The 15,708-nt window shown below is 35.2% G+C and overlaps 2 protein-coding genes across 4 annotated transcripts; both read left to right on the forward strand.

The window, feature by feature from the left end:
* Positions 1 to 526: 526 nt before the first annotated feature.
* CLC-C (chloride channel C) lies at positions 527 to 7,176 on the forward strand. Its single transcript, XM_022281122.2, has 7 exons — positions 527 to 922; positions 1,905 to 2,105; positions 2,848 to 3,025; positions 4,006 to 4,268; positions 4,684 to 4,953; positions 5,073 to 6,207; positions 6,752 to 7,176. The coding sequence occupies exons 1-7, from the start codon at positions 714 to 716 to the stop codon at positions 6,839 to 6,841; spliced, it is 2,346 nt and encodes a 781-aa protein (XP_022136814.1). The 5' UTR covers positions 527 to 713; the 3' UTR covers positions 6,842 to 7,176.
* Positions 7,177 to 8,509: 1,333 nt separating this feature from the next.
* Positions 8,510 to 15,517, forward strand: LOC111008444 (acyl-CoA). Of its 3 annotated transcripts, none has more exons than XM_088118864.1 (12): positions 8,510 to 8,665; positions 9,202 to 9,348; positions 9,437 to 9,619; positions 9,928 to 10,010; positions 10,160 to 10,358; positions 11,088 to 11,209; positions 11,385 to 11,451; positions 11,939 to 11,989; positions 12,800 to 12,921; positions 13,068 to 13,278; positions 14,348 to 14,518; positions 15,064 to 15,517. In XM_088118864.1, the coding sequence occupies exons 1-12, from the start codon at positions 8,609 to 8,611 to the stop codon at positions 15,118 to 15,120; spliced, it is 1,470 nt and encodes a 489-aa protein (XP_087974990.1). In that variant the 5' UTR covers positions 8,510 to 8,608; the 3' UTR covers positions 15,121 to 15,517. The 3 variants fall into 3 exon arrangements, with proteins under 3 accessions (XP_087974990.1, XP_022136849.1, XP_087974992.1); XM_022281157.2 differs by having other exon boundaries at positions 12,869 to 12,921; XM_088118866.1 differs by lacking the exon at positions 15,064 to 15,517 and having other exon boundaries at positions 13,068 to 13,351; positions 14,348 to 14,488.
* The last annotated feature ends 191 nt before the right edge of the window (positions 15,518 to 15,708 follow it).

Here is a 15,708-nt window from a genome sequence, read left to right on the forward strand (position 1 = left end):
AAATATTGCTTATATTTTATCCTGAGGTATTTTGAGAATAATTTTATCATTGTCATAATCACTCAACTTTCTACGATCATGTTTGATAAATTAAAAAATTGATTTTAAAAAAATTTAAAATCAGTTTTTAATGTTATTTTAGAAAATCAATTATATTTAAATATATTTTTTCAAAATTACTAATTCTACCATAATTTTCAAACACATTATATATCTCGTCCGACTTTGATGACTCCTATTTGGGAGTTATTTTCTTGGCTGAGTTGTTTTTTTCCTAATGTTCGTTCTTTGTTTGGTTGTTTTTGCTGTTAGTTTTTTTTTGCTCGTTTTTATTGCCAGATCTCGTGATCTGTTGTACCTTAATCTCAGGCGTGAGTTCTTTTTTTTTTTTTTTTCTTTTCTTATAATATACCTAATATTTCCCAAAAAAAAAAGGAAAGAAAAGAGAAATATTTTAGCTGTAGAAATTTCATTGATTGACGGTGAGCTGGCTTTTACGACGTCAGGGGGATCCTGCGTCAAAGTTTTTAAACGCTGATCTCCTCACGCCACAAACTCCAACTTTTTCTCTCTCCTCTCTCATTATGGGAATTTGATACTTCCGTTCTTCTCAAGGATTCCTTCCATTTCCATGCTCCGCCATCGGAGGGCCTAATCCCATTCCCATTCACCGATTGCCTCTTTGAAGTTTCTGTAAACTTCAGAGGGAGCGGATGGATAATCACACTGAGAGGGACGCGAACGGCGGCGAAATTGAGGGGTGCGATACGGCGGCGGAATGGCCGTTCTCCGATGACAGGGATTCTGTAACGGTGACGCTTGAGGAGCCGCTGTTGCGGACCAATACTGCCAGGATTAGTACTACCTCTCAGCTCGCCATTGTTGGTTCTAATGTCTGTCCAATCGAGAGCCTGGACTACGAGTATGTATATTATGTACTCCTCATCTTTTCAACTCTTGTTGCTTCTTATTTTCTTTGCGTTTGCGATCATGTTGTCGATGATGTGATTTTTGGTGGTTTTTTTGGTTACTTGCGTTATGTACTGATCAGCAGAATTATACTTCTCTTTTGTGTTGATTCGGATTGCATTCTTTTCTTTTCGTTCTGTATATGGAATGATCTCGTGTCGTATGTTGTACCGAATGCTTAATTTCTTCCTGTAATTCTTCTTGCTCCTCTGGTACCATAATTAGTTGGTTAGGCGTTCTTAGCACGTATAACTATACAACTACTAATGGAAGCTAACTTGCAACTAACTAACTAATTAACTGTAGCTTCGTTGGCTATTGATGTGTAAACTGGCCTAGGTAAAAACAGGGTATTATGAGTGACACTTTCAGTAATCAATAGAAATTATTTTCTTTGGGATTTGGATTCGCCATTGTTCTGAAGTCTTGGCCTCTTATCTCTATTTACCTCTGGATCTATGCTTGTCTGGTGATCTATTAAGGTGTTACATGAGGATGATTGACTTGTCAGTTCTTTTGCTATTTAACTTTTTTTCCGTTGAAGAAATGTAGAAAAGCATTTTTTAGTGAAAGAAGTCTTCACATTATTCAAATCCTACCCCTTAATATTAAAGAAAACTGGTAAATGGCCTCTGAAATCTTGAATACCAAAAATCAACTTGAAATATTTAAGAACATATTATAAACTATTATCAACTTGAAATAAGTAAAACATCACATGATCATGGAACAATATGTACAATTACAATAAAAACATAACAATGCTAACATTACCGATTTTTTATTTTCTCTTGGAATACCAGATTCTCACAACCTAAAAAGTTTCTGTGGTGTTTTTGTTTTCTACTATTCTTTTAGGAATGTTACTAATGATCTAAACTGGCCACTTTGTTGATTCTGCATATAATCCTCACTTTCTTTTTACTTTGTAATAGGATTATTGAGAATGATCTTTTCAAGCAAGACTGGAGGTCCAGAACAAAGATTGAGATATTTCAGTATATTATCCTCAAATGGACACTGTGCCTTCTCATTGGTTTATTTACAGGGCTTGTTGGATTTTCCAACAACATAGCTGTTGAGAATATTGCTGGTGTGAAACTTCTGATGACCAACAGTCTCATGCTCAAGCAAAAGTAAGCTTTGTGTGACGCGCAGTATAAGAAGTATTTGATTCATATAGCATGATAGAACCTTACAAGGCCATGTTCAAGGCTTGAAATAGAATTTGTGATAATGAATGTTCCCTATGTCCCTTACAATTCAACATAAGTACTCTAATGAACTAATCATTATATTCAGTACGATTCTTTATAACAATGTCAAGAAGGGTATAAATGAATAGATTAATTCTAGTCTGATGGTTGACACATTTAAGATTCGAGCAGATATAGTTTAAGAATTAATATAGTACTAATATATTAAAAAAAAAGAAAGAAATTTTACGTTTGAATTATTGGAACAGCTTTTTCTTCTCTTTTAAATTAATTGTCCCCTTGTTATGTCTACTTAAAGACTTAGTCTAAATTTGTGTGTAAGGGGAATTGTTAGAAGTAAATATAAATTAATCCCGATCGTGTATTTATTTTTTCTAAGACCAGGTAATTGAGCACTTTTTCCTCTTTTCCTGTCATGAAGTTTGAAGATTCATGCACCTTTTCTGCATCATTGTCATTCAGCTCACTATGTGGCATTGTTCTTTCACTGTAATTGATCTAAATGATCTCAAAATCTTATCTTGCTGCAAATTGTCCATATGGGTTCTATGATTTTTCTTGCTGTGTTTCTTTCTCAATGTACCCATTTTAGATTTATATGTCATTCATACATTTCTTGTATATTACACCAACTTTGAGATGACCATTAGCTTCAGTTCAGGTACTATCAGGCATTTGCAGTATATGTTGCTTCCAATGTTGTTTTAGCTGTTGCTGCTGCAGCCCTCTGTGCCTATATTGCTCCTGCTGCTGCAGGTTCTGGCATACCTGAGGTGAAAGCATACCTAAATGGTATAGATGCTTATTCTATATTGGCTCCAAGTACCTTATTTGTGAAGGTAAGCCTCAGTTTAGCACCATTCCGTTTTCTCTGTCTTTTAACACTAACAAATAAGTAGTTGCTTATGGTCTCGACCATTCAAGGAAAAGTCAGCATCATGTATAGTATAAGCATTTTGAATGACCTGGGATCCTATTCAAACAAATTGTTGTGTGGCTTTCTGGGTTTAAACTTGAAAGATTCATGAGCAGCAAGTCTTAGTATTAATTTCTTGAATTTGGTAATATTTGGATGAATCTTATGGCAATGTCTTGGTGTCTTAATGAGCTGGAAAGATGATACACCCCTACAGAGATTCACTTCTGCCAGGCGGTCTAAGGAGTATGGTAGGAAGAAAATAGCAAGGAATCAGGTGGTTAGATATAGATAAGTGAAGGATAGGGCATGTACCTAACTATGCCGAGTCGTATGAATAATGTGTTAGGAGTGGGTGGGAAGAGATCATGAATGAAATTATACTTTGATTTCTTGCTTTGAGTCCTATCAAAAAGATATTGTGAGTTGGGCGTTTTCTACACCAGAAGAAAAAATGACATTTTTGTTTTGGGGGTTCTATGATTGATATTCCCCCCGGGGGGGGGTGTTGTTCTCTTATATACTAGGCTATATTACCTTAGTTGTTTGTTCCGTATGGCATAATTTATTGTCTCACTCACTGTTGCAGATAAACCAGCATGTATGATCTAAAAGGCTGTCTTCTTTAGTAATTACAATCTTTTAAGTGACATATTATAAACTTGAATTATAGGTAGTAGTCCAGAACCTCTATTGTGTTTATGGTCCTTTGGAACGTGATATCATCTTAAATCAGCAGGAAGTTCAGAAACTGCTAACCATTATGATGCTGAACTTTAAAACTTTTCCAATTGTGGAATTGATTGTTGGATATTATCCGGATAAAAGTCATAATATAGTTCTTATGGGTGGTTTAAAAAAGCATGTGCCAGTTACAAATAACCTTGCGGATTAACTTGGCAGATTTTTGGTTCAATATTTGCTGTTGCTGGTGGATTTGTTGTGGGTAAGGAAGGACCCATGGTTCATACTGGTGCATGCATTGCCTCATTACTAGGACAAGGAGGTTCTCGCAAATACCGCTTGACTTGGAAGTGGCTCAGATACTTCAAAAATGATAGGGACAGGCGGGATTTGATCACCTGTGGTGCAGGAGCTGGTGTAGCAGCTGCCTTCCGTGCTCCAGTTGGTGGCGTTCTCTTTGCACTTGAAGAAGCAGCTTCATGGTTCTCTCTCTCTCTCATTTGGCTGCTCAGTTTTAAGTCATATTATAGGGGACGTGAGAGAAAAACTTGATCTAAGAAAGAAAATCAAGAGTCAAAACTTACGTAGCTTAGTTTTCTTGCCTAATAGAGGAAAACTTGATTTTTTTGAGATAAGATGCGAGAAGTTATGCTTGCGGACAAGTTAAGCTGGGTTTTGTATTTTTTGGCTTCCTCTGGTATCTTGATTTTACTGACTGTGTTGAACTGCTTTCATATCCATATGGAATTTATTTTGGTAAACAATAAGGTAAATTTGGAACGTTCTAAGGTTTTCCTAGTTCAGATCGTATTTACATTGAAAAGCTTTTGAGGTTTTTATCTTCTCTCTCCATGCATATATAGATAATCTGTGTCATCTTTCTGTCACAATCATTAGGTGGAGGAGTTCTCTTCTCTGGAGGACCTTTTTCACTACTGCTGTTGTAGCCGTTGTCTTGAGGGGTTTCATGGCAATTTGCCGAGGGGGAACATGTGGGTTATTTGGTGAAGGAGGTCTCATCATGTTCGACATCCATACAGAAAATTCCAATTATGGCACTCCAGATCTTATTGCAATTGTCTTACTTGGAGTTATTGGCGGTGTGTTCGGAAGCCTTTACAACTTCCTCGTGGATAAGGTCCTCCGAACCTACAGCATCATAAATGAGTAAGCTCCCGAGTTTGTCTTATTGACGATTATGGAAGAGTTAATTTCCTCCCATTTTTTACACCATATACAGTCCTGTTATTGTACGGCTTCGCTATACAGTTGAGTTTCCTTTGCAGGAGAGGTCCTGGATGGAAAGTTATCCTTGTTGTTGCCGTTTCCATATTGACAACCTGTGTCTCATTTGGTCTTCCTTGGCTCTCGCAATGTTTACCTTGCCCACCTGACTTGGACGATCAATGCCCAACCGTTGGTCGCTCGGGAAACTACAAGAACTTCCAATGCCCACCTGGCCATTACAATGATCTTGCTTCTTTATTTTTCACCACCAATGATGATGCCATCCGGAACCTGTTCACATCTGCTATTGACAAGCAATTTCAGCTCTCCTCACTTTTTATCTTCTTTGCTGCTATCTATTGTCTTGGCATTATTACTTATGGCATCGCTGTGCCCTCAGGGCTCTTCATACCAGTAATACTGGCAGGAGCTTCTTATGGTCGCATTGTAGGGAGATTATTTGGTTCGGTTGCTGATGCTGATCTTGATGTCAGTCTCTATGCCCTTCTTGGAGCTGCTTCATTTCTTGGTGGCACTATGAGAATGACTGTTTCCCTATGTGTCATACTCCTTGAGCTTACTAATAACCTTTTGATGCTCCCATTACTAATGCTTGTTCTTCTAATTTCAAAGACGGTGGCGGATTTTTTTAATAAAGGTGTCTATGATCAGATTGTGAAGATGAAGGGACTACCTTTTATGGAAGCCCATGCTGAACCATACATGAGGCAACTGATTGCTGGGGGCGTGGCTTCTGGTCCCTTAATTACACTCTCTGGGATCGAAAAGGTCGAAAACGTAATGCAAGCTTTGACAATGACAAACCACAATGGGTTTCCTGTAGTTGATGAACCGCCATTCTTGGACAGTTCAGAACTTTGCGGGCTTGTTCTGAGGTCTCATCTGCTTGTTTTGCTTAAAGGAAAAAAGTTTACAAAGCAAAGGGTGTCAATTAGATCAGGCATCATGGGAAGCTTCAAAGCACATGATTTTGCAAAAGCTGGTTCTGGCAAAGGGGTGAAACTGGAAGATTTGGACATTGACGAGGAGGAGATGGAAATGTTTGTTGATCTTCATCCCATTACAAATACGTCGCCCTACACCGTAGTAGAAACAATGTCGCTAGCTAAAGCAGCGATTCTCTTTCACGGGCTCGGCTTGAGACACTTGTTGGTAGTTCCAAAGACACCCGGGGTAAGATATGCTTTTCTAACAGTCTTACTATGATTTATGAGCAAATGCACTTTGTTTCTGTAGCATAACATATTTGATTTTAGTCACTCAATACACACACCATCTCTGCTTTATAATCAATGATATAATATAATGTTCACCAATGACAGAAACTTCCTGCATTTCATTCTTTGGGAAGGCAAGCTAGTTTGATCTCCTGGTTTATGCCTAGAATTATTAGAAGTTTGTAGAAGATCTGTTGAATTTAGGTTTAAATCCTAATATGATCATTTAACACGACATTGACACATCTTTTGTTCAATTACTTTATCCAAAGTTTTTAGTTTTTCAGACGTATTCAAATGATTCTGGGAGGATTAGCAATAGATACGAAAATATGACTAAAACCGAAATAGAACATTTAAAAGTTTAGGAAGTAAAATAAAATATCTCATCCGCAGATACTAAAACTATCGATTTAAATTTTTGAATCTAGTGATGATTTAACACTTTCTTGTTATATTTTGAATCTAGTAATCGTTTAACACTCATCGATCTTTTGCAGAGGCCTCCAATCACTGGAATCCTTACACGTCACGACTTCATGCCCGAGCATGTTCTAGGACTTTACCCCCACCTCAACCCCCACAAGTAGAGCAAGCAAGGTTCCTCTTTATTGGGGATAAAATTTCTGGGTTTTTCCATTCTGTTGGAAAATTTTGAAGCTCCATAGAAGAAAATCTATGAAATGAGGTACACAACTGGATAAACTGGAACTGTTTAGTGTGTTTATTTCCCCCATTTTTTACATTTACATGTCAATATCAACTCATTCAATCATTATTTATATTAGCAATCTTTCCCTCGGTTTGGGCTGGTGCTCTCGAGTATGAAATAAAGTGGCATTTGTAATTATCATATCATGTAAACAATTAATTTTTTTTAGATTGTATTGTTTTATTTTATCCAATTATCCATCTCTTTATGTTATCTTGTTTTACCTCCGTGTGTTTAGTGGCTTATGTGTTAAAGCCAACGGAGCTAGTAGGGGAGACACAAAATTGAAAATTCATGGATTTATGGTAAAGTTTAAAAAATATAGTGAAAATTTATCGGTCTCACTTTCTATCGATTAGTCTTGGTACGTCATGTATATGCAAGCACCAAAGTTTATAAATTAAAATTGCAACTTAAATAATTTTTAATATTTGCTTATAGTTAAAAGGATGGGTAGATGATCGTGATTGATAAAAGTTTGAGTAGGTGAGTGACATACTTCACATGTGATTTAGTTTTCTTTTTCCTCCCATTGGGGTATTTACATGAAAGAGAGGAAAAAAGGAATAATGAGAGACAAGCAGTGATTTACCATTAGTAAAGGGGATGTGATTTTGTTTTCATTTATCTCAATGGGTTTTTTATTAAAAAAAAGAAAAGAAAAACAATTGGTAGAGGAGATTTTGATCATTTATGAAATTTCAACATCCATATCAATAATATTAACGATATAATTGAAAGTTATTGATAAATATTGGGAGGAATAATTTATTAATGGGTAAGATACACTTTTTTTTGGTTTAGGAAAAGTGACATGGCAACAATTTTAAATGAGGTGGCAACTTTTATCATTTTTAAATGAGATGTACCTTCTCTTGCTTGCAGAGAGTAAAAAAACTAAATACGAATCCAATAAAAACCGAAACTATTTTTCATTTAAAAATTGCCATCTCCCCTATGCTACGCCACTTAACAAAAGTGATATCATTAATTCAGTTACCAAAAAGTGTATTTTACCATTTATTAATTAATGAATATTTGAAATATAAATTTGGTATGAATTAAGTAGTAACAAGTTTGGATAAATTGTTTCTAATTTTAGTGTGCTTTGCCGGCGATGCATTATTATAATAAATTATAAACAATGAAGAAACTATTTAATTGATCATAATTAATTAAATTTTAATTTCTATTATAAAAAATTGATTTTTTTTAGTTCAACTAAAATTGAATTTCTTGTACTAAAAAAAAACTAAAATTGAATTCTAATTATAATAATTATTAAATATTTTAGAATATACTCTTGAAAATTTTCTCATAAACTAACACAAAAATTTGTTTCACGTAGAAACTTCGGAATCATTCTACACATTTGATTTTCAACCATCTAAAGAATTGATTGTTTATTAACTCTATTTATTTCTTTTTGAAGCGTAAAAATCTTCGAAAGCGAAAAAAAAAACCTTTGAAAAAAAAATCAAAAGGCAAAAGAAAAAAAACAAAAAAAGAAGAAAAAACAAAAAAAGAAGAAAAAGGCAAACCGGGCTTGAAGTCGGCCACGTCATGCGAATTCCTGATCGTTATACTTCAGTTCTGCAAATTACTGAGTGGAGGAAATTGGAGCGCAGCATTAACATTGGCGGGCATGGCAGTAGCAGTGAGCTACTGCAACTCTTCCTCATTTCTCGGTCACTTCCCTTCGGTGAGTTCTTTTTAACATTTCGTAATTCGTCTGCGTTTCTCTGGTTTTGATGTTCATGTGGATAATTAGTCACGTTTTAATCGTCGGAGTTTCTGAATTTCTGGGATCCGATTTTGGTTTTGGGTTTCTTCGGTCATGAAAATGAATTATTATAGTATAGTTTGTTGTTTGCGAAGCCATGATATGCCATTATACTCGAGATACCTCTGTCGTGGTATATTTAGTTTTTGATACATATTCTTGATACTCCTCCTAGGTTATCAATATGGAGGGAATTTTTTACACTTATTCTTAATACTCATCTCACCGATGGGCTTGAAAATTAGCAGAGGAAATGATAGTATAGGGGTTCAATAAGAACTTTTATTTTGATACCAATATTAAATCCAAAAGCTGATAAGTTATGGTATATTAAATCGTTTACATATATTTTGTACAACAATAGGTGGGGTTGGAGATCCAAACCTCTAAGGAGGTTGAGGATATGATCTTTTGATACTCAAATAGAAAACCATCAACTACTTCTTTAATTGTAGGAAAAATTGAAGTCCAGAGACTTGGTTAGCTCTTCAGCTCAAGCAACTAGAATTAATGGGCTCTTTTGGGGAGCTAAAAAATCTACAGTACCAAAGGAATTTGATTATTCATTGGGAGATTTTACGTTGACAGGGACAGGCCCAGAGGTATATGCCTTTATTTTGATGTTAACTTGTAGTTTATAATAGATTATTTAGTTTCTTTGTTGTTATCACTGAGTTGTTCCATATTCAGGGAGTCTCAGTTTCCCATTCAAAACCTACAAAGTTGTCTCTTTCAGTTATTTCGTCTATTTCAGAGGTTTCTGCCAGTGACTGGGATGCTTGTGCCCTGGATACCACTGGCCCTGAAAAATATAATCCATTTCTAACCCATGGATTCCTTTCAAGCCTAGAAGAGACAGGTTGTGCAGTAAAGGTGAGGAATTAAGGCCTCTTCAGAAGTAGGGTTAAAAATGTTCAATTTTTGAGATCCTGACTTTGGAAATTTAATAAGCATATATATATATATTTTTTTTAAACAAGAAACAAACTTTTCATTGATGAATGAAAAGGAACAAAAATTCTTCAAAAAGAAAAGAGGGAAAACAGAGCATAAAACATAAAGAACAGTATAACACTTGTTTATGAAGTAACTATTTATGTATAATGAATTATTTTAAACAGATTAAGTTTTACCTTGTCTTGAAAAGCTACCTCATTGGCTTACTTTTAATTGGATTGCAGGAAACTGGATGGATGCCTCGCCACATTGTGGCTAAGGATGAATCAGAAAATATTTTATGTGTTGTTCCACTCTATCTTAAAAGGTTTAGCATCTATTCCTCTCTATTTCTTAATCTTTTTACGGTAGATTCTCGATTTGTATACTATATATTTTATGCTACCTGTTGAGAAGATCTGCTGAGTTTCATCCGTGGCTGCCTTTTCAACTTTTAACTCAATCTTCAATCTGCAGTCACTCCTATGGCGAATTTGTTTTTGATCATTCCTGGGCTGATGCATACTACAGTTTTGGTGCAAGATATTACCCAAAACTACAATCTTGTGTGCCTTTTACTCCAGTGACTGGTCCAAGAATTTTAATCCGTAACACATTATTCAGAGATGAAATCTTTGACATTATTGTTTCTGCTTTAAAAGATATGATTGTCAAGGTATGGCTACACATATGATTGATGCCTTCGGTGTACATTATGCCCTTTTGTCTAGATGGCAAATCATGTGTGATGTGATCATTCTTATGATAACATGCACTCTCTCTCTTTCTATCTCTCTCTCTCTCTCTCTCTCTCTCTCTATATATATATATATATATATTGTTACTATTTGCCTATGAAGATGGCTTCTTATTTGTCGGAAGAATGTAAACAACTGTTAGAGAGTTTGATTATCAAAGCAATTATATGTTATATTTTGCATATGTTTGAAACTTTGATGTTGTAATACCGTGTCTAAGAGTTTGTTGGTGGTGGTGTTCTTTTTTCCTAGGGGAAGGGACGGTGTTGAAAAACTAAAAGTGTTTTTTTCACCCCTAACTTTACTAGAACTCCACTATTTTTATGAAGAAACCGAGCTTTTATTGAGAAAAATGAAAGAATAGGAAAAGGCAAGAAAAAAAGCCTTGAAAAATGGTAGCCGAAAAAAGTAGCCAAACCGGAAACAAATCTAATGGAACAAGAAAGGGCTCCATTGTTCATGTCAGTTAGCATTTTAACCCCTTTGCTATTTAGTTGATGGAAAATTTGGGTTCGGCAGTAAAAGCAAGGATGGTGTTTAATTATGTCTGTGTGCTCTACATTTTTACGCAAGAAACCTATAGATAAGTCACATGTTGCATATCACTCAATAAAAGCATCTTATTCTGAGTTAATTACTTTGAACAGTCTCAGCTTTCGTCACTGCATATTACATTCTCATCTGAAAACGAATGGCAAAAACTAAGTGACAGAGGATTTCTGCAAAGGATTGGAATGCAGTACCATTGGAAGAATCGCAACTACAAAAAGTATGTCATTTGTTTGTTTTATTTCTTTAGTGTGGAACCGTTTTGTGATTGGTAGCTAATTTTTTCATTTGAAGGTGAGATTGCCAATTTTTCTATGAAGCACTCATGCACTAGGATTGTTTCTTCCGTCCATTTAGATTTCACCATCAACCTCTTCCCTTCTATTTTTCTGCAGTTTTGACGAGTTTTTGATGGATATGAAGCAAAGTAAGAGGAAAAATATTCGTCAGGAGCGCAAAAAGGTCAATATTTTTTTTATTATAATTCCATTATTTCGTATGATACCAAGTTACCAACATATCCGATTCATTATTTCAGCAGAAGTTGATGGCTCTTGAGTGTCTCTACTCTCTATAAAGATCTGAGTTAGACTAGAAATATCATTTTACTTTTGGTTAAGTTTATCTGCATGCTTTAATGCATAGTCTTGTCTATTGAACATATATATATTTTTTTTTTTTAACAAGAAACAACTTTCCATTAGATATATGTTTTTTTGGTCTATTGAACATATGTAATAAAGTTATCCATACAGATATACATGAGTACCCTAAATAAAAATTTCAATGAAGCACAAAATAATCAATGGGCTTCTATAGCTAAGATACTTTCATTAATGTAGATGATTGTCTTACTGTTTTACTATTGAAGTTTTGAATAGTATGGTAATTTCCATAGCTTATGGTGGCAATGAATTTTGAATTTTTCTTTGTGGACCTTCTGTGGCAGATTGGGGCTCAAAACTTGACTATGAAACGACTCCGAGGTTATGAAATAAAGGTAAAAACTGGATCTGTTAAGAATATTAGATAGGATTTAAATAAATTTTATTTTTTAAAAATTATCCTTGTTCTGGATTGTCAAGTTCATTTTACTCTAAAACAGACTAAAGTAGAATGAGAAATATCAAGAAGCAAGTTGTAGAAATATATATTTCCTATAAAAAGAAATATAGACTTTTATGCAACATATTTCTTGTTCATTTTAAGAAAGAAACTCATTGGCTGTGGATATATAAATTCTCAATGTATATCAACAGAGATCTCTATTGGCTGGGAAGTGATGTGCCATTTATATATATTTTTTAATAAGAAACAAACTTTTCATTTATAATATGAAAAGGAAGAAAAGTATTACAAACTCCCAAAAGGGAGCGAAAAAAGAAAGAAAGCAACAACAATGACTGAATAAAGCTCCCAATAATACAAGAGAATAGATACAATGAAGAGCAAAAAAAGTGAAATCTTGACAAAATGACAAGCTGAAAAACCAAAACTACTTCTTTAAGCTGTGAGAGTGACACCAAAATGCCAAATAGGAGGAAGGAACAACTAGAGTCCTTTGAAGAGGCAAGGAATGCCATTTGTATATTTAGCTCGAGTCCGATTTGTGCATTTATGGTTTCTCCCTACTTCATGAAATCATGTAAGGGGACTTTGTCAATCAACATTTTCCCTCTAAGTTAGAAGATTTTGGATCCCTCATTTGTCAAACGTCTTTGAAATGATTTATTCTTTGCTTTGATGGTAATCTCATCTATGATAATAAACAGTCTCTTGTAAATTCTAGCTGACGAATTGTTGTCTGTAGCAACCATTGCTTTATCTTACTGCAAGAGAATTAGGGGCACGGGCATCATTTGTTGTGATGTTTTGGCAGGATAAGCATTGGGATTCATTCTATACATTCTACAGGAACACTACTGATAACAAGTTTAGTCCCTACTATCAACCCCCTTTCATTTACTTGCCAATTGAGATTAAAGAAACTCTTGTTGTTGCTATCTTTTGAAAAGTATGATGAATTCGTAGATACACGAAAATATAATTAATTGTATTCAGTAATGGTTTTTTCATAGGTGGGGCACCCCTTATCTGACACGGGATTTCTTTCGTAACATGGCATCTAAGATGGGAGATATGGTGTTACTAGTTACTGCAGAGGAAGGGGATGAACTTGTTGCTGGAGCACTCAATCTTATCGGAGGAGATACTTTATTTGGGCGTCTGTGGGGATGTCACCCTAGGGCATATTATCCAAGTTTACATTTTGAAGCCTGTTATTACCAGGTGTGTGGGTATCATTATTTCACAGTACCAGTATAATAGGCATTCTCAAGCCAAGTCTCAAATAACCAAATCTGTTAGTTCCTTCTCCCTCTTTTCTTTTTGTTGGCTCTCAAAAAGTTCTCTGAAGAAAAGAAATATACCACCAGAAATGTGTGAGGTTACCAAAACTTGAGTTATGGGACCTTAATGCTTGTGGCCTTGTGTATATATTAGTGCTTTCAAGCTAGAAAACAAAAAATTTCATAAAAATAAGACATACAAATGAGATCATAACTCCAACTCCCTAGTTTAGCAAACATTAAAGGAGAAAATTCAAAAAATATTTATGAACAATACTCCAAGAAGGGACCAAAGTGATACTCTATCCCAAACCTCTCCTAAATCTTCCCCACAATTTCATTCTACTCTATTAACCCATGAAACTGCTCTCACTACACATCCACCTTTGCATTTGCTGTTCTTTTGTGGAATGACCATTGAGCACCACCAGGACAAACTCAGAAATCATGCTGTAGCTCGCATCAGGGAAGTTGAAAATACTTAGGATTCGAGTAAGATACCGGGAGAAAAATATTACCTTAGAAAATCGTGGTTGCCGTCCTCATAACCATCTTTGCACCTAGAATACATGTTGGTGGATAAAGACCAAAAGTCCATATATGAGGATTAAGCCTCATCTTTCCACCTCATCTTTGGAATTTCTTCTCAAGTTGTCAGCCTCCCCCTTCTTCATCCCACATCTTCCTTATAGCGAATGATTTCGAGTTTGCCACCCACCACCATACATTGAAAGAGGATTGTCCCATCCCAAACATCTATGCGAAAGAGAATTGAGGAACCATTACCCACCATGGACTTTCAGAGCTAATAACAGGAGTTGTTTACAGTGAGCCCCCAATCTAGTTTCCTACCTTGAGGAACCTTGATGCCACAATGAGCTTTATTTATAATGCTGTTACTAATATGCATTCTACTTAACTTTCAAAACGAAAGCTCCAAAACTTATTAGAATTTGATGAAATGCTGAATTGGCCTTGAAGCTCTATCCTTTTGGTTATATTCATCACAGGCAATAGAAGCAGCTATTGAACTTGATCTCAGCACTGTAGAAGCAGGAGCTCAGGGTGAGCATAAGATTCAACGAGGTTATATGCCAGTGACTACTTATAGTTGTCATTATCTTACAGATGAAGGCTTCAGGAGGGCTATAGATGACTTTCTAGTGCGTGAAGCAAATCAGGTAACTTTATGACCTTTTAGTCTCTTGTAAAGTTAGGTTATATTATAAATTTAGTTCCTAACTTTCATGTTGTGTCAAACGGATCCTTGAACTTTAAAGAGTATCAAATAAGTCCTTTAACTTTCAATTTTGTGCTAAATAGATTCTTCTTGTTAACTCCATTAGTTAAGTGCTTATGTGGCATGCTGACGGTACTATTTAAAATCACGCAGCTATGATGTGTCAAATGAAACTTAAAACATGAGATAAATTTTGGTCTAAAATTGGGGCGGGTGCAAAAAACAGGGTGGGTTCTAGGGTAAATTTTCTGAAGAGGTCCGTTGTTTATCCCAATTAATCGATTCATTAATCTCCAATTCACGGTTTAACCAAACTGTGCCTTTGCATTGATGTTTTACCTCATTCTCCCTATTCTGTGCTTGTATTTACCCACTGAATATAAACGCATCATTAACTAGAAAATGCGCTTTTGTCTCGTGTTCTTCGCATCGTGTTACCTACATACTTCTGAATGCATTGATACAATTGATTACTTTTGTTTGCAGGTTAAGGCCGTGACGAAACTATTGCATGATTCTGGACCCTTCAAAGAAGGTATATAAATTTAGGGCAGCCAAATACTGGATGGAAATTATTCCAATCCAAGATTGAAGAAGGGATATTGTAAAATCATCACATTTTACATGGAAGATCATCAGATGGGATGCTTGCTGATTATGGTCAGTGAAGGGTAAAATGACTGTACAGAGACTGAATTATAGCAACATTACTTTGTAAATGGAAAAGTTCTCAACTTTCCTTGGCCCACAATTGTATTATTTTAACGGGCCTCTGGTTTAAGTCCAACTAGGGGTGTTCAAAGAATTCGAAGACCCGAAAAAAAATTGTTCAACCTCCAGAGTTCTCTCTAGCACGAGAAAACAAGTATAAATTGAAACTAGAGATGTGTACCATGTCTTTTTCAAGCAATATTAGGGCTAGGACACACAACTTCTGATCCGGATTGTATTGAGGTGACGATGACATGATCGGAGAGGCTAATTTTAGGAAATTTGGACAAGGAAGAAATAACTTGGGTATGTTTTGAAATGAATATAATTAAATTTATTTGTTTTTATGTTTGTCTCAAGAAAAATAAAAAATTTACTTTTTCTGTAAAAAAGAATTTACTGTTTTAGGTTTTTAATATA

Source organism: Momordica charantia, assembly GCF_013281855.1.
Source record: "Momordica charantia cultivar OHB3-1 chromosome 10 unlocalized genomic scaffold, Mcharantia_2.0 BLBB01000010.1, whole genome shotgun sequence".
Lineage (NCBI taxonomy): Eukaryota > Viridiplantae > Streptophyta > Magnoliopsida > Cucurbitales > Cucurbitaceae > Momordica > Momordica charantia.